This window comes from Castor canadensis, chromosome 2 (assembly GCF_047511655.1).
Source record: "Castor canadensis chromosome 2, mCasCan1.hap1v2, whole genome shotgun sequence".
Taxonomy (NCBI): domain Eukaryota; kingdom Metazoa; phylum Chordata; class Mammalia; order Rodentia; family Castoridae; genus Castor; species Castor canadensis.
Window position 1 is genome coordinate 105,593,807 of NC_133387.1, and position 22,044 is coordinate 105,615,850.

The 22,044-nt window shown below is 51.0% G+C and overlaps 1 protein-coding gene and 1 long non-coding RNA gene across 2 annotated transcripts in view; both read left to right on the plus strand.

Moving 5' to 3' along the window:
* Nudcd3 (NudC domain containing 3) overlaps nucleotides 1-6,496 on the plus strand; it is a 96,333-nt gene extending 89,837 nt beyond the window's left edge. The window contains exon 6 of the mRNA XM_020158389.2: nucleotides 4,095-6,496. Coding sequence (XP_020013978.2) covers nucleotides 4,095-4,205 — 111 coding nt within the window. The 3' untranslated portion in view covers nucleotides 4,206-6,496. The remainder of the gene's footprint in view (nucleotides 1-4,094) is intronic.
* Nucleotides 6,497-18,177: 11,681 nt separating this feature from the next.
* Nucleotides 18,178-21,496, plus strand: LOC141417386 (uncharacterized). Its single transcript, XR_012441928.1, has 3 exons — nucleotides 18,178-18,948; nucleotides 19,602-20,332; nucleotides 21,221-21,496. It is a non-coding gene; the product is annotated as an uncharacterized lncRNA (long non-coding RNA).
* Nucleotides 21,497-22,044: the final 548 nt, after the last annotated feature.

Genomic DNA, 22,044 nt, shown 5'->3' on the forward strand with positions numbered 1-22,044 from the left:
GGCAGTGTGGGTGTGCTCCCTTCCGCTGACTCCACCACACCAGGGCACAGAGTGAGCCTGCTACACAAGGGTGGGGTAGATGTAGTGTGGCGGGCCTGTACCACACCCCTGAGAAGATGGTCCATTTTTCATTATAGAGGCTTGAAGATCTCACAGTGTTCAGTATCTTTCAGCAACCAAGCTGCAAGGGCAGGCTTGACCCCAGAGCTGATTCCAGGCCTTTCTGTCCTCCTGGCTCTCTGCCTTCCCTCTGGGAAAGAATGCTCCTCTCAGCTTGGCCCCCTTTTCCATCCATCCAGGGCATGGTGAGGTTGAAGGGCAGCTCCACAGAGTCCATGTGGTTCAGAGGTCATAGGGTCCCTTAGGCAGCGGAGGGAACTCACTGCTCACCCTGGAGTAGACAGGCTGCCCTCTAGCTGTGTGGCCACCACACAGAAGGCCTGTTGGCAAACCTTTGCCTTATGGGTGGGACCGGAGGGGCCCCCCCACCCCTGTGTCTGGGGTCAACATTGTGTCCACAGAAGAGCTAAGATGTATTCATGATGTGACCTCTGTGGGAGGGGGAAATATTTTTACTGGAGACCTGAATGCAGATGCCATTGTACTGGGCCAGCTAGAAGGAGGTCCTACCAGGTGTCCTTTAGAAGTGCCTGTTGGTGCCACAAAATGGACTGACCAAGGGCTAGTGGCTCCTCACATCTTCATCAGATGCCGCCAGTGAGCCTTTGTTACAGAGAAACACTGAGACTTCTTCTAGACTTTAGCCGTAAGGTGTGAGAGAAGCTAGATCATTGAGAGCTATGTCCTCTTTGGCGCTGATGTTCCCTGTGACTGCAATGCTTGCAGAACATGCAAGTCAAGAGCAGAACAAAAGGATCACAGTACCGCTTGTCGAGAGGCTGCCAGGACCGCAGGGTCTGCACCAGGGTGCTGGGGCTCCTTCCTGTTTTCTTTTTTCTCTTCAGACTCTCTGTCATGCTCTTCACTCTTCTTTGTATTCTGTGCTGATACCCTCTAGCTTTGCCTAGCATCACCCTCGTCGGGCTGACAGGCGATGGATACAGTGCTGGTAAATCTGCATCAGGAGGGCAGACACATCTGCCTTCAAGGTGCTGAGAGTCCAGCCACTTAAACCTTACCTTCTCCAAAGAGTAGCCAGCCTTGCACTGCATTTTCATCCATGGTCCTTTGCAGGAGGTGCCTGCTCTGTCTTTCCATTCCTGGAGGCCTAGGGGCTACTTGTTCTGGCATCTGCCCTCCACCCCACTACCCTGGCTTGGGAACAGGGTGGCCTGCTCATCCCAATAAATGGAGCTCTCTTCCATGAAGTTCTGGCTTTGAGCTCAAACCAGCACCATCACTGCCAGCCTGGGACAGCCTACCTTCAAGGGTCGGGAGATGGTGGTGCCACACACTGAATGTGTGCCCTGTGCACATCCACACTTACATACATGCAGCCACCTGTGTCTACTGCTGAGTGCTGACTTGCTGTGAAGGAATGCTCTGGGGACATCCTTTTAGCACTTTCTGGGAAAGCTGCCCTCCTGGCCCCCACAGCACTGCAGAGACCAAGTGTGGAACAGAAGGCCTGTGACCCAGCACTGGGAACTCGAGGACTGAGCAGCAGCCCAATTAGGGAGGACCCAGAGAAGAGCCCTGAGGGGGCCATGGCCTAGGGGAAACCTCTGGGTCTCAATGGGTCATGCCTTAGGCTAGGCAGCATGCTGGTCCTTAGGGAACATGTGTCCCTGAATGAGATGCTTGGGAAACCTTCAGCAACACAGAGACCAGACTCATCCCCCATTGGAGCTCACCGATCCCTGGATGGCCATGGAAACACCAGCCTCCAGGCTAGCTGTGTAGATAGTCATGAACACGCCTGTGAGGACTGAGTGAATGTCACAGTGCCTGCCTGGCCCCGGTGCTAAAGTTTCAGCAACTCTCTGGGCTTGGTGTGCCTTGGGGTAAGGCTCCTCAGTACATTGGGCCTGATCACTCCAGGGGATCCATGTCAAATATCCTTATATTGAGAGAAAAACCAGACCTTTGGGCTGGAGGTATGGCTGAAGTGGTAGAACACCTCCCTCGCAAATGTGAAGCCCTGAGTTCAAACCCCTGTCCCACCAAAAAAGAAAAAAAAAAAAGACCTAGAAAGGTAGGTATCCCTCATGTGAACACATTTTACTTGTCATCCGGGACAGCTCACAGGCAGAGGGGTCCTCCTGAGGGTTACTTGGGTGGTGGAGGTCACTTTGCAGGATCACCAGGCCTCACTGATGGAGAGAGAATGGAAACTGGGCCAGGTTCCTCTGTCAGCCTCCATCTGCTGTGTGCATCGGCACAGTCACAGTTACCAGCATGCTCTGGCATCGATGCCCATTTATGGTGTGAACTGAGTTATCTAAATTTGCCAGAATTTCAAATTGTGCTTCTAATGCCACAGATGCTGTGTCTTTTGAAGCATTTTAATTTTGAAGCAATAATACGTCTCTTGTTTTAAAGTCTTTGATGTCACTATAGGGCCGCCTCTTTCCAAAGTCAATGAATTTAAATATCCTTCATCTCTTTCTTAATGTAATGCCTGTGGGCAGGCTTCCCCCATCTGGAAGGGGACAAGGAGTGCACAGGTACTGCTACTTGGTCTGCGTTCAGATGTTGGACTCCCTAGCACTAACTGTGACATTGCACAGGCAGGTACCAGCATTGATGTGGTCACTGGTCCTATTTGTGAATTTAGTGATACACAGGAATACCTGCTTTCTATTTTTTCCCCAGGAAAGGTCTGTGCAACTCCCTGGATTAGAAACTCAAGTCTAATAACTTGCCTGTTGCATTTTGGGCTTCCTACAATGGACCCCTATCCACCCCTGGGATCTCACAACTATCACTTGGCCTACGGCTGGCTCAGGCTCTGTCGAGGGGTTCAAAGGCCTCTTAGGCTGTCTTGATCTGTTCTTGTGTTTGGTTGAGGCTCTCCAGCCTTACCTCCCATGGGCAGAGTGGAGGCCAGGCCCTCAGAACTGTGCCGACGGGGCTTCCTGCAGCCCCTCTTGTCCCCCACCCACCCAACTCACTGTGTATCACTTGCTCACTTCTCACTGTAGCTTAAAGTGATCTCTCCATGGTCTCTGATTTGAGCTACTGTAAAAAGTTGAGAATGACATCCAGCAGTCCCTAGTGTGTGACAAGTGTCTTGGATCTGTTTGTCGCTGCTTCACCTCAGTTTAAAAACAAGAAAAAGGAAGCCCCTGTGTCAGGAAGGTTACGTTTTACATAAAGAGATGCCGTGGTGCTGTAAATCCAGCAGCTTCATTAGACACTAGGAATTTTCCATGCTGCTCAAGTCTGTCAGCCTTGTGATGAGGGAGGATGTGTCTCTTCCAGTCTGGTTTGCAGCAGGGATCATAGACTCCATCAGTGAGGTAACCTCTGGCTGTGCACCCAGGTAGTCTCATTTCCCATGGTTGTAAGAAAGAAGATCATCCCATCCTTTGGTAGACTTGGAGCTGCCAGCTGAGGAGGAAGGCCCACCTGCCAGCTTAGGTACAGGTGCCTGCCTTAGGCACAGCCTTCTTGATGTCCCATGGCCACATGGCTCAGGTCTGCTCCTAACCTTTGGAGGCTAGAAAGTTCCAGAGTGACTACAAGCTATGGGGAGCTTAGTCTGACTGATGGGTCCATTGCTGGACACTTGGAGGTGTCTCCCTCTGCATCACATCTTGGGTCAACCCTAGATTGTCTTATGATGTCCTTGATGACAAAGGAATAACTCTGCACACTGTAGTCATGTCCTTGGGGACTGTAGGCTTTGTGGAACAGGGACAGAAGATGAACCACAAAGAGCAGCCAGTGCTTACTGGAGACGGAAGATGGAAGGCTTGAAGTTCAGTCTGTGGGGAGCAGTCTTGCAGAGGAGCTGGCAGTCACCCAGTGGCCCCCTGGGCAGGCGTATGATCCTCCGGCCACCTGGTCCTGCCAGGCGAGTCCTCAAACCCCCAGGAAGCAGGATGGCTCTGTGCCTGCAGTCAGTCTGCATGGGAGAAAACCTGTAATGCCTTGTGACTCCCTTTAATTTCTCTATTTTCTGTTTGTAGAAAGTCCATGAGATGCTGAAGAAGGGGTGGGATGCTGAAGGCTCTCCCTTCCGAGGCCAGCGATTCGACCCAGCCATGTTCAACATCTCCCCGGGGGCTGTGCAGTTTTAGTGACCTGAAGGAAAGGAAGCCCTTGCCAGCAGTGAGCTGGTGGCCTTGTCCTTCCTGCATGTCAGGGACTCGCTCATCTCCTTCACCCCTAGCCATCCTCTCTTCCAAGGGTGAACCAAGCCTTCCACACTGATCTTGCACCTCCAGACTGTTCCAGAGAAGGTGCAGGGCCGGCTGCTGCCTGGCAGCCACTGACCAACACCAAATGAAGGCGTCTGAAATGTGGAGGGCTGTATCCCAGCGAGCCAGGCACACATGCCTCGTCACCACAGCAACCAGCCATCGCAGGCAGCATTGCGTTCCTCCCATACTCTCTGCTTGCTGTTGTTTTGACGCGCTGCTCTGCCTGCTCGTCTTCTGGTTGGGGGTGGGGAGTCACTGGGCTCTCAGGCAAAGCTGAAGTTAAGTGTGGGGGGCCTGGTGTCTGCATGAAGGCATGTGAGGTAGGGCCGGGGCTGCTTTTGACCTCTTTCTTGGTGTGCACGTGCAGTCTTGTCATCCCTTTGTCATTGCGCTCAGCTTGCCTCAGCCTCATAGGCAGAGCAGCAGAAACTGGTGTCCTGCTTGCATGCTCTATGCTTTGGGAGAAGTGTTAGGGGTTGGCCTCAGGCCCACTCGCAGCAGGGATTCTGTCTGCTCTCTGGCCACAGCTGTTCTTGGTGAAGTGAACTGAGCCTGGCCACCACTGCATGGCACTCGGCTTGCTCCCCACAAGACTTCCTCTTTGTGTGTACCACGTCAAAACACAGGCAGAAATGAAGAACCAGGCTCCCTCAACAGACCACAACATGTCTAGCAATCCAGTGGCAGATCATCTTAGTCAGGGGCCCTAAGCAGCCTTGATCTTGGGGAGTGGCCCTCAGGAGGAAGAACTGCACAGGCTTGAAGGTATACTTCTGCAACTGAGCTCTGGAGAGAGAAGGCTCCCCTGTGCCAGGCTCTAGATGCTCCCCAGAGCTCACAGCCTGTCCCAGCTGGCCCCTGGGGATGGGGCAGGCACCACCTCGCTCAACGCCCCCTCCCCTGCCCACCCCCACATGCTCTGAGCTAGATCTGCTGACCGACTCCAGCCAAGTGTGAAGACTGATGGAAGGGCAAGGACCCAGGTGTCCAGCTACCCAGACGAGTCCTCTGTGTGTCTTTTGCCAGGAGCCTGGTGTTGCCACCGTCCAGCACTGTCCATTGGCTTGGCTGTCAGCCTTGGTGCATAGATAAATCACTGTACTGCACCACAACGTGCGCACAGTGAGAACCAGGGCCCAAAGATGGCGAGGCAGCCCAGCCCTGCAAGTTCTCTGCAAGTGCTTGGGAGGGGCTGCCCAGGAGAGCAAGCGGTGGTGGTGGTCTTCCTATCAGAAGCTTCCCATCATCTGAGTAGACAGTCACTTGGGGAGAGTGGATTTCTGGTTTACAGTGTTGGCTGACAGCCATCATGAGAAGTACATACTGGGGCGCTCTGTCTGATTGTCAAGGGAGAGCAGAAGGCCCCAGATGCCTCCTGTTGTGTGGTATTGGTCACCAATCTGGTGAGGCCTCTGAAAAGGTCTTGACTTCAGGGAGCAGCACCATGTCACCACAAGAGGTCCTGAGGAAGCCTTTGTTGTTTTTCCTGATGTTCTGGTCAAGATCCTAGGATTTGCACATCAGTGACCTATGCGAGCTGCCCCACCTAATGAAAGGAGATCTTGTGGTGCCTGTGTGTCTCTGTAGCCTGTCCCCTAGTTGCCCCCAGACCCCACCTTATGGGTGGTCTTCCAAGAAGGAGTGATGAAGTGCGAGAACCCTGCGCCTTTTTATTTGGGAGACATTGAATCATTTACCTCTGTGCTGACTTCCTTTTGCCTGGCTTTATTTTCTGTGTTGGATTTCTCCTCCCCACTGCCAGTGTCTAGGAAGAGTAGTGGAGGGGTGAGGGGGGATGCATTGGGTTTTGTCTATGTGTCTGTCAGGAGCACACCCGGTTCCTGCTCCATATTGCAGTGCATGGTGTGGTTGTGGATCCTGTACCACGTGCCCCAGTCCTGGCATGGCTTGGTCCCAGTGAGCCTGGTTAATGATTGTCTGCCCTGAGGCACTGCCCTGGACCATCCCAGCCACTGGAGCTGGCACACTGCCTGTTTTCTCTTTTTAGATACGACAGCCGCAGTTTGGGCACTAAGTCCTGCCAGCTGAGGTCTGAGGAAAGCAGGGTGTCTTGTCCCCTTGTCCAGGGGCCCAGGAGAGTGGGTGTCCAACCTGCAAAGCTGCTCCAGCTCCTCGGTACTGGTTTGCAATAAATCTTTACTTAAGCAGTTCTGGGTCTGTGTGTGACATTTGCTGCTGAGACAGTTCTGTCTGAGTGCTCAGTACCCACAGTTTCTAGCCAGGTCTCAGGCCTCTGTACTCAGATGACACCAAAATGGGAATTGTTGAGCCCTGGCAAGACTTTTAATACAGTTTTCAGAAATACTGTAGGTTTTGATCATTTAAAAAAGAGGAAGAATGTGGCTACGGAGTTTGCATCATTTCAGATGGGTTATGAAAATCTGTTACCTAAAAGCTCAGGATGAGCACAGAATTCTAAACCATCCCACTGGAGTGCCGCCTCCTCTCATACTTAACAGGTGCACACCCACCCATTGCTACCCTGAGTCCTTCAAACACAAGACACAACCCCATGTCTGATTCAGAGCCCAGCTAGACCTCAGGCTTCCCTGCCTGTGCCCTGCTGACTCCAGAGAAGGCCATCTCTGATCTCTCTCCGGCAGGACCTGCAGGGCTGAGAAATCGTTCTCACAGTTATGAAGAGCTCTTCAAGGCTGACTGGGATTACCTGGCAAATACGCAGGGCCACAGAGAACCCCCCAGAAAGGAGAGATATCTTCAGTGACATGCCCCACAGAACACAAAAGAAGTCAAGCATGTGTAGAAGTGAGTCCAGGAGGTGTCACCTGCTGTGACTCATGGCCAGAACGCTGTGCTGGGTCTAAGACTCCCACCCCACCCCAGATCTGCTCCCCTGGAGGGTAGGCTGGCAGTCACTCAGCCAGGAAGGGGATGGCTTGTGCTTATGGGTAACCAGCATGAGATTGGCAGCAGACAGTATGCCAGCCCTTCGTGATAAGCCTCCTTCTCTTAGGTCAGAGGCCTGGGGCAGAGCTGGCTGTCCCGCAGAATGTGGACCTCCCTGTGGCCAGCTGAGGTTGATGTCACCATCTGCCTAAAGGTCTGAGGAGTATGCATCTGAGCTAGTCGACAGCCCAGGAGCATTTACTGGGTGCCACGTGGCCACACAGTCTGAAAACCCGGGGGCACCTCCTGCCAGTCTCGTATATGACGGACAGTACAGTTGCCACCTGAAGTGTGAGGAGATTCATGCTTTTCAGAAGCTCAGTAGCCAGCTCACACTCATGTGGTTTATTTGCCTCATCTTGTTGGGTTTGCTTCTTAAGATGGAAAATTGAACAAATCTTATAAGAGTTCCCAGTGGGTTAGGTGCCCAGGATGGGGTTCGGCTTGGCTGCCATCCCTCCTCAGCTGGTTGCCCAGGTACACCACTGCACACACACAGGACCTGTGCCAGGGAAGCCAAGCCTGCTAGTTGTAGCTGCACATCTCCCTGTTTCCCCTCGGGTGGCAGGGAGATGTGAGCCCATTGAAGGGCTAGCTAGTGCTGGGCTCTGTTGAGACATCAGGACCACCACACTTTGGGGAATCCTGGGTTTCCTGTGTTTTGCTGGCATGGCTGAGGGTGTCTGTAGAACGGGGATGTTAAGTCACAGCCCGAGCTGTGTACAGTGATCCCAGCTGGCCCTGGCCTGGCAGGACCATGATGGGGTCATCTGCTGGGGGTGGTTGGATAAGCTGGCCTGCTAGCATGTGCCAGAGGAGCTGCAGGTACACATGGAGAGTAGGTGTGGCCTTGGATTGTGACCACCCTCAGGTGGGTTTGTAAGGCCACTTTCAAGTGTGTGGCCTCCAGCAGAGCAGGTCCAAGACTGCATCTAGTCTTAGAAGCATTAGGAGCACTAGCAGGACAGACCCTGGCCAACCTCCTGTCACCTCTCCCGGCCCTGGGGATTTTGCCTAGAGATGGACAAAACCCCCGGGACTTATTGGTCCAGCCCTAGTTACAGAAACAAGTGCCTTTCCCAAGGTGTGTGACTGGTGGCTCTGTGGGGGCCTGCTCTCCTGTACATTCATAGACCAAGAGCAGCTCCCCAGATGCAGCCCCAGCTACAACACATGCTTTGTGGCACCGTGAGAAGGTGAGTGGCAGGGCTGGGGTCATCCAAGAGCCACTGCAGGCCAGTCCCAGTGGGCAGCTCATCACAAGATTGCCTCAGCCCAGCACAGGTCTGACAATGCAGATGCTTTCTGGCTCCATGTTGAACAAGGATGGGAGGGAGGGCCCTACCCATCACTCATCCTTTGTAACTCAACAGCCCAGCAACCCCCAGGTCAAGTCACTCAGGTGCTGAGCAGTTGGAGCCTGCTGGGTGCTGCTCCTCAACCCCATTCTGTAGTCCCATGGGGACTTTGTGTATTGCCAGGGTGACAGGGCCAGGAGAGATTTGACCCCCACCACAAGCATCCAGGGCCTGGTGATCAGCATGCCCGGGGCACAGGGGCTGCGGTGGGGGCTATGTCTGCCTCCCTTTGGCCTCTGCTCCCCATGCCAGAACACTTCCAGCAAAGGAGTGAATTTCACACCTGTGCTGACATTTACCAGCTCAGCACTGTCCCTGCCTCCCCGCTAACCCTCCCCCTCCCTCGCTGGGCACTACTCCTGGAGACCCCACATACATGCCCCATCCCCCCCTCAAGGTCTGGCCAGGCCCAGGCTGCCACCAGGTATCTCCCTGACTGACTCTGTCCTGTCCTGGGGTGGGGACTCAGGCACCCCTGCACTCTGGCATTTTTAGAGGTGGTCTGGCCCCGCATGGCAAGAACCACTCTTGAGCTTTTGGTATCCCCAGAAACTTTTTTTCTTCTGGTGGTACTGGGCTTTGAACTCAGGGCCTTGCCCTTTTGAGGCAGATACTACTGCTTGAGCCACGTCTCCAGCCCCTCAGAAACTTCAGGCAACACCAAGCCAAGTGCAGAAGTTGTGTTGTAATCTAGAAAAAAGGCAGCGTTTTCCTCTTCCTGTCATGCTAAGAAAGTCATCTGTACTCATAGTAGGGACATCTTTGTCACCTTGACCCATGTGCATCCCCCCTCCGTACCCCCTTGCTCAACCCCACGAGGGTTCTCCTGGGGCTCCATCCTCCAGGCTTCTCTGCCCTTCTCCCTGGGTTTCATTATTCAGGCCCCCATGCCCAGACCACTGGCACTGGGACTCCTGCAGGCACCTCACTTTGACTGCCCTGCCCATGTGGGCAGAGATAGCCACAGCTGGTGTTCCTGAAAGGACCAGCAGGATGCTCTTTGGAAAATACACCTCGGAGCTTTAAGAAGATGATTAATCTGGACCACTTGGGAGCTACGGCCCTTAAAAGCAGGTCAGATTCAGATGTGTTATCCACAGATTCCTCCAAGGCACAGATTCTGGGAGTCAGTTGGGGAAGGGTAGATTTCTGAGCAGCATCTGTGAAGACCACAGCACAGTGTGATCGGTTGGTTCTTCTAAGTAGAAGATTTCAGTTTTAAAATGATCCCCAGTTAAAGAGTCCTTTAACTGCTCTGGTGCCACCCTGGAGCTTACAGATACCTGTGTCTCTTAAGCAGGACTTTTAGGCTTGCTGATGCTTTCCCAGCCCCTCTGCATCCCTGGAGACTCTCCTCCTGCCACCACATGGGGTGTCCAGGACCTAGGAAGAGATGCCTCTTCCTAGCACCTATAGCAGATCTTTGGGGAGCGCATGTCAACCTTCAGAAATACAAGGCAGGGTCCCTGGTCCTATGCAGCCGTAACCTGAAGACCCACTATGGGATTTTTGAGGCTGTGTGCAAAGTAGACAAATACGTGAGTCCTTTGGTCAAAGGTCATCAAGAATTTAAAGGTGGTCAACAGAGCATTAGCCAAGTGTGGGTGGGGCGTGGGGATTGCCCCCACACACCCCCTCCTGCTGGTAACAACTCCCTTAGCTCAAGCTGGATAGACAGCAGCTTTGAGCTGGTTGTGCATCCCCACCTGACAACATCAAAGCCCCAAGATGACAGCCATCCAGAATTTTCTGTGACATCATTTTTGCTGCTCACGTATTTCTAAATTGTATCAGTAGAAGTCTTTGCTGCTTGCCTTCCTTTTGTGTGCTGTCTCCAGATCCATGTCCCTAGTGTCGTTCACCCCCCACTGCATTGATGTGTTGAGTGAATACCATTCTGTGTCACTACCTCCTGCTGGTGACTACCTGTGTTGGTTCCAGATTCTCTGTCACTCATGAGAAGTTTGCTGGGACACACACGTGCTGTAGGTGGAGTTGCGGTGGCCACTCACTGCCCATGTCCGCACTGTCTTAATGGGTTTGTGATGTTTGTAACAGTGCCAGGTGTTGAGTTGGCTGCTAGTGAATTTCCTACCTTGTGGTAAGGTCAAACATCCTTCTGTGAACTTTCTGATTGTATTTTTGAACACCCTGAAGTATTTCTAGTAAGTTGTTCTTTTACTCTTATGACTCTCAGGAGTATTCTGAGTTGTTTTTATTTTAGAACTTCCCAGTCTGTAACCCTGTCTTTTATCTGTAATCTTCCCTTGTACCTGTGATCCCCACACCTGGCCACTGCTGGGTTATTAGTTGGGTCCAACCACAGCTTCTGTCACTTGAGACGATTTGATAGGCAAATTGCCATCACAGATGGAGCAGAAACTCAGAGTGTGCCTGGGATGTCAAGAAGGCTCCTCTGAACAGCACCCTGAAGTAGGCTCTCCCCTCCCCCCACGCAATAGCTAAAGCACGTGGAAGGTACCAAGACCCTGTGGGTGGCATCACTCCTGTGCCCTGTATCTGACCTTGGCTAGCGCAGGCCAGGTGAGGTGTAGGGACTACAAGCACTGTGGGGGGCCCTGTGGGTTACCCCAGGACACAGTGGAGAGTCCCCGAACTTCCTCGGACAGGGATGCTGTGAGGAGCTTTCAGTGTCCCACAAGCTGTTGTGAGCTCTGAATTTAAACTAGAGATGGAATGAGAGGGAAATCAAGGAGAGGAGCCCCGGGAGCTGGGGACTTGGGCTTAGGAGCCACCTCTCTCTACACTTTTCTGCCAACAGGAGGCACAGGCTTCTTGGAGACAGAGCTAAGACCCTTTTTCCTGCCCAGTGGGGAGGCCCCTCATGGGACCTCCCCAATCCCACTCAACTTGATCTTCCTGTTATAAATTCCCTCCTGGCCCCATCATTGGGGTTCCAAGTTGGCCCCCCAAAGCCCTGGGCTCCCACCTCAGACTCATGGAGATGGCACAACTTCCAGCCTCTGCTCAGCTTCCAGGGTTTCAGAGGAAGAAACACACACACACATCCCAGGTGAGAAGTGGACAGTCAGACAGCCATGCCCGTGGGTTCAGTGCAAACCCCCTAACTACCCAAGGAGTGAGCCAGGGAGTGGCTGGGCTCGGGTGCCCTGAAGGGGTCCCTCAGAGAGGTGGGACCATGTTGGCCCAGATTTTAAAGCACTGGTTCTGGGTTTGGAGTTTTTCCAGCACCAAGCCTGATGCCCTCACTGCGGTGCCTACCCCCTTCCCTGCCCCAGCCCCTAATGTCCCCTCCTTCCTTCTGCTCTGTTCCACAGGATGCTTGTCCCATCAGGACATGGGCAGGTGGAGGCCTAGCCCAGGTGTACACAGGGTGGCGTAGGGTGAGGTTTGGGGGCTAGTACCACAAGGGCACCTGTTGGCCACCAGATAAAGGGGCTGTGACCAGGAACTGAGTGACCCCTCCAGTCTGTCTTCTGAGTTGTCCAGGACACAACATTTGTCCCTGTTTCATCTGCCCCCCACTGTCACCTCCACGCCCAGCAAGGTAGCTCAGAGCCAGAGGCCCCCCCACTGGAGGAGGGAAACAGGCCTGGTTCTTCTGTACCTGTTTCCTCAGCTGCAAAATGACCAACATTGGGCAGGAAGGGCCTGACTGTGGACTAAAAGCATCGTTAGTCTCTGGGGTCCTACCCCACAGGGGTCAGTAGTTATGGGCCTGTGGCCCCCAGTGAAGGGTCTCCTACCACCAGGAGCCCATACAGGATGAGCCACACTGAACCCAGGTTGTCCAGCCTCACCTCCCCCCACAAACATACCGCCACCACCCCTGTGCATGCTCTCCCTGGACCTCCATTCCAGCCACAGAGCTTCACTAACTCCTTCAGGACCACACTGGTCCTGACAGAACCTGGCCTGGTCCCATGGCTTCCATCCCCTTCTCACATGTGGCTTGCTCCTGGCACCTTGGAGGGTTCAGGAGGCCCTCAAGTGCTTAAGATTGTTTTATTGTGCTGGCGGCTCATGCCTGTAATCCCAGCTACTCAGGAGGCAGAGATCAGAAAGATCATAGTTTAAGGCCAGCCCAGGCAAATAGTTTGTGAGACCCTGTCTTGAAAAAAAACATCACAAAAAAGGGCTAGTGGAGTGTCTCAAGGTGTAGGCTGTGAGTTCAAAAACTGCAAAAAAAAAAAAAGATTATTTTATTACAATTAAATAACATTAAATCCATTTTAACCATGTTTAAGTGCATGGTTCAGTGCATTAAGTACATTCAGATGATCATGCAACTATCACACCATCCATTTCCTGAATTTATAAAAACATTAAAAATTTTTATCTGCATTGAAAAAACGAGACTTCATAAGAGCCCCATTTCTGGGCTCTTTTGAAAAGTTAAGGGCCCAGGCAGTGCTGGGTGGGATCTGGCCTTAGGGGCAACTGGCTATAGCAGATGGCAGGGCTGAGGGCCCCAGCACAGCTCCCTATGGCCCACCACAGCTCCCTGCAGGGGGCATTTGAAACGGGGCAGCGTCCTTGGGTACCTGCAGTCAGCGTGGCCAGCCCAGCTGCAGCATTGAACTGGAGGCCAAGAATGAAGAAGGCTCCTGACCTTGAAGGATGGAAGTAGCCAGGGAGAGTCTTCTGCAAGATGGGCCTGGAATGGCCGGCTGAGGGAAAACAGGTCTGTGGAAGGTGTGGAGCCCCTGTGTTATGAGGCAGCGGGCCTGGGATTTAAGACTCAGCAGAGGGAGAGGCTGGATGAGAGGCTGAGCAGACCTGAGGGGCCTTCTCTCCTTCCAGAAAGACTGAGACCGCCCAGGATGAAGGGGCCCCCTAGGTCTTTGTAGCCCACCAGGGTCAGCACTCGAGTGTGGCCAAAGGTAACTCCAGATGGTTTCTGTGACTTATTTTCTTGTTTTGGAACACGAGACATGTCCCGGCCTCCCGAGGGAAACAGCTTGGGAGGCCAGAGCCATGCCATGGTCCCACCGATTCTGCGTGCATTCGTGTGCATGCGTGTGCATGTGCGTGAGTTCACCACGTGCAGCTTGCACAACGCCTGCCACAATCAAAATACAGAAATGTTCAGTAGTCACAAGGTTCTCAGGTGGTGGAACCAGGACTCAAAAAATGGACAAAGTTTTAGTGTAGCCGGCTTGCTTGCATGCTGGACATTTTATTCTGCTTGTTATTTAAACTTACATTTTCCCCCTTTCTCTCTGTCTCTGTGTCTGTCCTCCTTCTTCCTCTTCTTCCTTTTTCTTCTTCCTCTTCCTCCTCCTCTTCCTCTTCTTCTTCTCTCTCTTTGTGTCTCTGCCTGTCTGTCTGTCTGTCTCTCTTTGTCTCTCTCCCTCTTTTCCTCCCTCTGAGTCTCTCTGTGTGTTGTTTCTCTGTCTCTGTTTCTGCCTTTATCTCTCTTTATGTCTCTGTCTCTTTCTCTCCCTTCTTCTCTCTCTCTCTCTCTCTCTCTCTCAATCTCTCCTGGAAAGAACAAGGTTAACCGTCTTTACTCTCCAATTAAGCCAGGCAGTCTTTTGTCCTGTATCTCCCTGACCTCTGAGGAGTAAAACTGTCAACCAAGACATAGAGCTTCTGAGATGTAAACCAGTAAGCCAGGAGATGAGAGCCAAATTTCAGGCCGTATGGTTTTCTTCTTTTTTTCTTTCTTTCTTTCTTTCTTTTTTTTTTTGTTTGTTTGTTTGTTCAAACTGGAGTTGGAACTCAAGGCCTACACCTTGAGTGGGTTTTTTCGAGATAGGATCTCTCAAATTATTTGCCCAGGCTGGCTTCGAACTACAATCCTCCTGATCTCTGTCTCCTGAGTAGCTAAGATTATGGGCGTGAGCCACCAGTGCGTGACTCTGTCTACTCTTTTATCAGCTGATTTGAAGCTTTCAGAAATAGAGCACTTATTTACAGTTGAAAACCCGAAATTCAAGATTTTTTTTTTTTTTTTTGTGGAACTGGAGTTTGAACTCAGGGCTTTGCACTTGCAAAGCAGGTGCTCTACCACTTGAACCACACCTACAGTCCATTTTGCTCTGTTTATTTTGGAGATGGGGTCTTGCGAACTTTTTGTCCAGTCTGGCCTCAAACCATTATCCTCCCAACCCCAGACTCCCAAGTAGCTAGGATTACAGGTGTAAGCCACAGCACCCCATTGGAACATACCCTTTTAAAGTAATTATTGACAAGTTATTTTTTGCTTCTTATTTTTTGTTTCTTATTTTTGTTTCTCATTCCTGTTTCGCTTTTCTTCCCTTCCTGTAGAGGACATGAGCCATGTCTACAACTCCACTTATTTTTGTTGGAGTCTCTTGTTTGCGCAACTTTCTTGGTGGCCAAACCAGGCTTTGCCGTGGACACACTTGACTTGTCACTGAACGTTGGTGGTGGTCCTTACTTCCATTTAAAACATCCTTTTCTTATTTTTTCCTCTACTTTGAGCAACATCAGGCAGTGTTAGCAAGTCTGTATAGCCACAAATCATGCTTAAAGAAATTCAGCAGTGAAGTTTTAAGTCTGTTGGTTTACCTCTGGTTTACCCTGTCCTTCATCTCCTTCCCTTGTAGAAGCTTCTGGCTCCTCCCACCATCTTGCCTTTGTTTCATGAGCTCCCATTAGTTGCTCCTCAGGGTTTGATAGTGGACAAAGACGGGAATGGGTTCCCAAAGGGTGACCTTGCTGGCTATGGATTTGCTGTGATAGTTCTTTCTTCCAGGACTTGAGGCGTCTGGCAGCCATGGGCTCAGGGAGGAAGCCTGCTGTCAGGTGAACTGGTGTTCTCTCTTGGTAACAGGTCACCTCTCTCTGGCTGTCCTCAAATTCTTTAGTTTTCAGAAGTTTAATCATGTGTCTTAGGTTTTGCTCTGCTTCCTAAATCTGTAGGTTTATATATTTTGTTGGAATTGAGATGTTTCAGGTTATTTCTTTGACCTTTCTTCCTCCCTACCCCCACTTTTCAGAGACTGATGACATGAACATTGGCTCTTTGTTCTTTCCTCATGGATGCTGTTCTGTTTGTCTTCCCGTCTATTTTTTCCCTTCTGTTCACAATGACTATAAATTTGGGTGGTCCTGGGATTTGAACTCAGAGCCTAGAGCTTGCTAGTCAGGGATTCTGCCACTTGAGCCCCTCAATCTGTCCTTGAGTTGACTCACCCTGTCTTCTGTCATCCCAACTCCCTAGTGAGTCCATTCATTGAGGTTTTGAACTTGCTGACCATATTTTTCAGTTGCAATCTTTTCATTTTTTAAATAAAAATTAAACTTATAAAATGTTTTGCCATTTCTTTGTTTGTTTCAAGACTTTTTGTAATTGTTCATTGAAACATTTTTACAACGACTGCTTTTAAACACCCAAGAGATAATTCCCGCCATTGGTGTCAGTTGACTTTTTTTCCCCTCAAATTGTGATTTTCCTGGTTCTTGGTATCCTGAGTGGTTTTGTAAGAGGCGCTCAAACTGCTTTTGCTGAAAAGCACTGACTCTTCACTTGGGCGCACAAATTAACTAAAAATAGGAGAAGCTTGGCATCTCGGTCTCTATTTTGTTCCTGTTGTCCTTTGCTCCGAGCCATTCTCTCCTGGGGTCACCTTGGAATCGTGGAAGGACAGGAATGATCAATAACGTCTTTATGACAAGGGACTGAAACTCCCATAAGTAACAGTGGAGACTTGCAGGACAGACACCCCTCTAAATGAGGACAATGACCTATAATTGTGAGGCTGCACCCTGGAGCAGGAGCAGTCATCTCATGGGAACCAGATGGCTCTCCTCAATGGATGATAGTGATGCCATCTTCTCTGGAATCCCTCTGGGATCCCTTGGACAGAGATAGTAACCAACTAGACCACACCTGTGACTGGGACTGTTTAACTATGCACACCTTTGTCCCCTGCCCCCAGTTGGTTGCCTACTTAAAGCTATAGCTCATGTGTGTACCCCAAAGATGGCTGAAGATGGCTGAGTGCTCACTCTGCCTCTTCCACGGCATGTCCTGAGCCGTGTGATAAACCTCCTTTCTCTGCCTTCACCAGGCCTCTTTATTTGGTGTTTAGGGATGGGTGGCCAGACCTGGCATGTGGAATCTCAGGAGTCTGGGCCTTGGGTCCAAAACTCCAGTTTTAGCCTGAGATCATACCCTGGACAATTTACTGGTGACATTAGGACACGCTCACTCCCACTGAGGCTGCTCCAGCAGGCAGTCACTTTTTTAAGTTTGACCCGCAGGTCTGGCCTACATTTTGTGGGCTGCAGTGCTGTCCTGGTGACACTGCTTCCAGTGGACTGGCTCCTGTGCGCAGGTGCAGGGCAAGGAGACCAGGTTGCATCTGCCACCCTCAGGAGGCACAGCCCTCCCCACAGCTCGGTTTGTATCTTCCACCTGCATTTTGCATTGCACAGCTCTCTGTGCCTAGTCTGGACATGTGGGTGCCCCAGGGGACATTACCATGGGGCCCTGAAGGTCCTTCTTTCCAGCTTTCAGGTCCTTCCTTTATGTCTCTTAGATGACGTCAAGGGAAGGAGGCCATCTTGTTCTGGAGTTGGAAGATTTACCAGCATGGTGTTTTCTTTGTAAAACCGGGAGCCATGATACGGCCCCAAAAAGGGCAGCTGTGGGGTGAGGCAGTCCACACACAGGCACCAGGGCTTTGGGATGTCAAAAGTTTCTAGTCACTATGAGAGCTGGTGACAAGGCAGGCAGACAAGTGAGTAAGGGACAGTGGGGTCCAGAGCATGGGGCAGCTGTCAAGAACCCACTGTGAGCTCCAGGAAAGCAGAGAGCTCCGGCCCCACAGAGCCCCAAGGTTGTTGGAACAGCATGGAAAGTGCAAAGGCCCTGCGGTGAGGGGAGAGCGGGAAAAGGAAAAAAAAAGGGAGGGGAGACAGGAGAGGAGGAAAGGCCGACTCAGGCCTTTGGGACCTGGACTCTGACACCTCTTCATGGGCCTGAGCTGAAGTTCTCAGGCTGCACCCTCAGCCCCCATGAACCAAATGCCCCCCCAAGCAAGAAGGGGAGGCAGAGGTGGGCACAGGGCCCCTTGTGGGCTGGGGGCCAGGCGTCCAGGTGGCACTGGGCGGGGAGGAGGAGGAGCAGCACTTGGGGAGCAGGAGGTGGCCACTCTGCTCAGCCGTTGCCATCCCAGGGATAAAAATACCAGCTTGCAGAATCGGCTGCGAATCTTGTTGCTACGTAGAACTCAGCCCCTGAACAGCTATTCTGTGCTAAGTTTGGATGAACAGCTTTTCCTGGGAACCAAAGACACCCAGCCTGCTGGCTCTGGCCCTGAGGGAGCGCAGGGAGGCAGGCACTTTTGATCATTGCACTGGGGGGGTGGGTGTGTAGCCTAGATATTGTCCTCGCACCATACCAGCCAGCCACACATCAACGCCAGGAAGATGCGTTCCTCCTCACCTTCCTGCAGAAGGCCTGGATTCCAGGCCAGCAGGTTGGCCCTTGACTTTGGACAGCCATGGACGAGGTATAGACACAGAACACATGGGGAGTGGGGAGGGAGCAGGGTGAAACCAGGGGGAGCACCCTGGGGGTTACATGTCACTGGCAGAAGCCCTAGGCCAGAAGGAAACTCCCAGGGCCTCAGTCACTCCCTGGGGATTTGTGCTTTGCAAGTGCGAAGCCCTGAGTTCAAACCTCAACCAAAAAAAAAAAAGTTGGGTGCTGGTGGCTCACGCCTATAATCCCAGCTACTCAGGAGGCAAAGATCAGGAGGATCATGGTTCACAGTCAGCCTGGGCAAATAGTTTGTGAGACCTTATCTTGAAAAAAACCCATCACAAAAAAGGACTGGTGGACTGGCTCAAAGTGTAGGCCCTGAGTTCAAGTCCCAGTACTGCAAAAAAAAAGAATGAAGTTTGGATCCATGCTACAACACGGATAAGCCTTGAAAACATTGTGCTAAGACAGACAGACAAGGCACGATTCCCTGATGTGAATATCAAAATGAGTCAAAGTTGTGGAGACAGAAGCAGAGCAGAGGATGGGGCTCGTTGATTCCATGGTGTTCAATTTCCGCGTGGGGTCACAGAAGAGGTTGGAGCTACCCAAAGATGATGTCACAGTGTTCTTAATGACACGAGCTAAGCACCTAAAATGACTAAAATAGCAAATTTATGTCATACTGTATTTTATCACATTTTAAAAAGTACAGATTCTATGCATTTTGGCTCCAGGGTGAAGACATGGGCTGAGCAAGTGAATTTACCTCTGCAAGTCTCAGGTTTTGCTTCTCTGCGGTGGGCATAGGTGCAGCACCCAGCCCTGAGGTCACTGTAAAAATCAAATGACAGTACATGAGTTCAAACCCCAGTCCCGCCAAAAGGAAGAGGTAGGTGAAAGCAACCCACTATGATTACCAAATTTTGTACCTTTTTTTTTTTAGCATTGCTGATTTTTACTTTATTTATGAAGTGATGTTATTAAGCTCATACAATCTATCATCTATCATCAACCGACCTATCATCTATCATCTATGTATCAGTCAATGAATCTATAATCTTTCTATCCTTTATTATCTATCATCTATCATCTATCTATCTATCTATCATCTATCTCTCTATCATCTATCTGTCTATCTGTGTATTTCTGGTGAGCTCACCCTTTTATTGCAAAGCCAAGTCCCCTTTCTTCTTATCCTTGCTTTTTAGGCTTATTTTACCTGCTTCCTTTGACTAGCACTCACCTGGTGTCCAACCTGCACCTCTGAGGACAGAACTAGCCCTGGATAGCTGGCCCTTGGGTCAACCAATGACCCCATGGTTTCTGCCTGCCTCGGCTTTAGGCTGTGCTCCATCATCTGCACCCTGCAAACTCCCATGTTGAAATCCCAACCCCAGGGCCTCAGAAAGTGCATGCATTTGGGGCATTGAGATGACTCAATGAGGTAAAATGAGTCCAAAAGGGTGGGCCTGACCCAGTCTGGTGAGTTTCTTTGCAAGAAGAAGAAATTCAGACCCAGTGATGCAAAATGTGCACCAACAGGAAGACGATGCACAAGCCAAGGAGAGAGGCCTTGGGGACCAAAGCTGCCAACACCCAACCTGCGGCACCATGAGGAAAGAAGTTTCTTTTGTTGGAGGTGGCTGTTGTGGGCAAGAATGTGACCTTTGGCTATGCTACCTCACACCGAGCTCTTGGAAGCTGGACAGGGAGCAGGGGAGGTTAGTCACACACATGGTGTCCACCTATGAAGCCCCCCAAAACTTGGATGCCAAGGCCCAGGGGAGCTTCCACAACTGGCAACACTCAGCCTGTGTTGTCACACCTCATTGCTAGGATAATTAAGCATGCTTCATGGGGAGGGGACACACATGCCTGGGAGGCTGTGGCTGATTCTTCCTGGTCTTCATTCTGGGGTCTTTTTTTTTTTCCAGTGTGGAGGCTTGAACTCATGGCCACTCCACCAGCCCTTTTTTGTGTTGGGTATTTTCAAGATAGGGTCTCATGTAACTGTTTACCCAGGCTGGCTTTGAGCTGCGATCCTCCTGATCTCTGCCTCCTGAGTAGCTGGGATTACAGGCGTGAGCCACTGGCACCCAGTGGGTCTTTTCTATTTGCGATTTTAGTCCATAACCTTCTGCTTTGTGGACTAGCTTTTGTGGGTCCTGGGAATCGTTCTCATAAGCCATCAAGGCTGACGTGATGTTAGGACCACATGTCTGGCCCACGTGGGATGCGTGTTCCTGTTCCTTTCAACCTCTGAGTCCTTGTAGGTAAGTCAGTCTCTCGTAGCAGTACAGCTTCATTGCTCTCTGTTTTCATTCAGCTGCCTTAGTCTTTTGCTTAGGATATGTAGCCCACTTATGTTTAATGTAATTTCTGAGGTGTTTGACTTTGTCACTACCATGTGAACATTTTCCTATTTATATCCACTGTGTGCCCTTTCCTCACTGTGACAAAACATCTGATGAGATAAATAGTTTAAGGGAGAAAAGATTTATTTGGCTCACGGCTTCAGAGGCTTTAGTTCATCATGGTGGAGATGGGTGGAGCACCTCATGTCATGACAGCTAAGAAGGAAGACACAGAAACAGAGAGAGAGACAGATAGATAGAGAGAGACAGAGACACAGAGAGAGACAGACAGAGAAACATACAACAGACAGAGACACAGAGAGAGAGATACACAGAGACAGAGTCAGAGAGAGAGAGAAAGCAGGGAGAAAGAGAGAGACAAAGTGGAGAGAGAGACAGACAGAGACAGAGACAGAGAGTCAGAGAGAAAGATGAAGGTGAAAGAGAGACAGAGAGAAAGAGAGAGACGGAGAAAGAGACAGAGAGAGAGTGGAGAGACAGACAGACATAGACAGCAACACAGAGAGAGAGAGAGACCAGGGAGAAAGAGAGAGAGAGACTAACAGAGACAGACACGGAGAGAGAGAGACAAACAGAGACACAGAGAGAGAGATGAGGGAGAGAGAGACACAGAGACAGGGACACACCGAGAGAGACAAAGTAGAAAAACACACATGAGAGAGAGACAAAGAGAGAGAGAAGGGAGAAAAGAGACACAGACATGAGAGAGAGAGAGAGAGAGAGAGAGAGAGAGAGAGAAATACCTGTGCTGACAGGCTTTCTCCTTTTTCGATTTTATTCCTCCAGGTCCCCAGGCTATGGGGTGTTGGCAGACCGACATGAAGATCAAGGCAGGCCTTCCCATCTTGGCCAACCCTCTCTGGAAGTCTCCTAGGGCTTCTCACTGGTCAGAATTAACTACCATGCTGCTCCCCTGACCCCGGCACTGGGGCTTGAACTCAGGGCCTCGGGCTTCCTAGGTAGGTGCTCTATCACTTGAGTCACACCCCCAGCCCCCCTTTTTTGCATTAGTAATTTTTCAGATAGAGTCTCACATTTTTGCCTAGGGCTGGCCTCAGACCATGATTCTCCTACCTTTGTCTCACTACACTGAGATGCCAGGCATGCACAACCATGCCCAGCTTATTGGTTGAGATGGGGTCTTGCTAACTATTTGTCCAGGCTGTCCTAGAATGGTGATCCTCCCCATGTCTGTCTCCCAAATGCTTGGGATTATTGTGAGCCACTGTCCCCTGCTATGAGCTTATGCTGCTTTCTTTTTTTAAAGTGATCAACCCTTGTGGCAACATGCCTGAAGACTCCCTGATGCATTTTTAAAATATTTTCCTAGAAATATCTTCATTTTACCTTCTGCTTTGTTATTATTATTATTATTTTGGGGTGGGACTGGGGTTTGAACTCAGGGCTTCGCACTTGCAAAGCAGGCACTCTGCCGCTTGAGCCACACCTCCTGTCCATTTTGCTCTGGTTATGTTTGGAGATGGGGTCTCATGGACTGTTTGCCAGGGCTGGCCTCGAATTGTGATCCTCCAGACCTCAGCCTCTCAAGGAGCTAGGATGACAGGCGTGAGAACTGACTTCATAATAAGTGAAGAAGCAAGCAGACACAG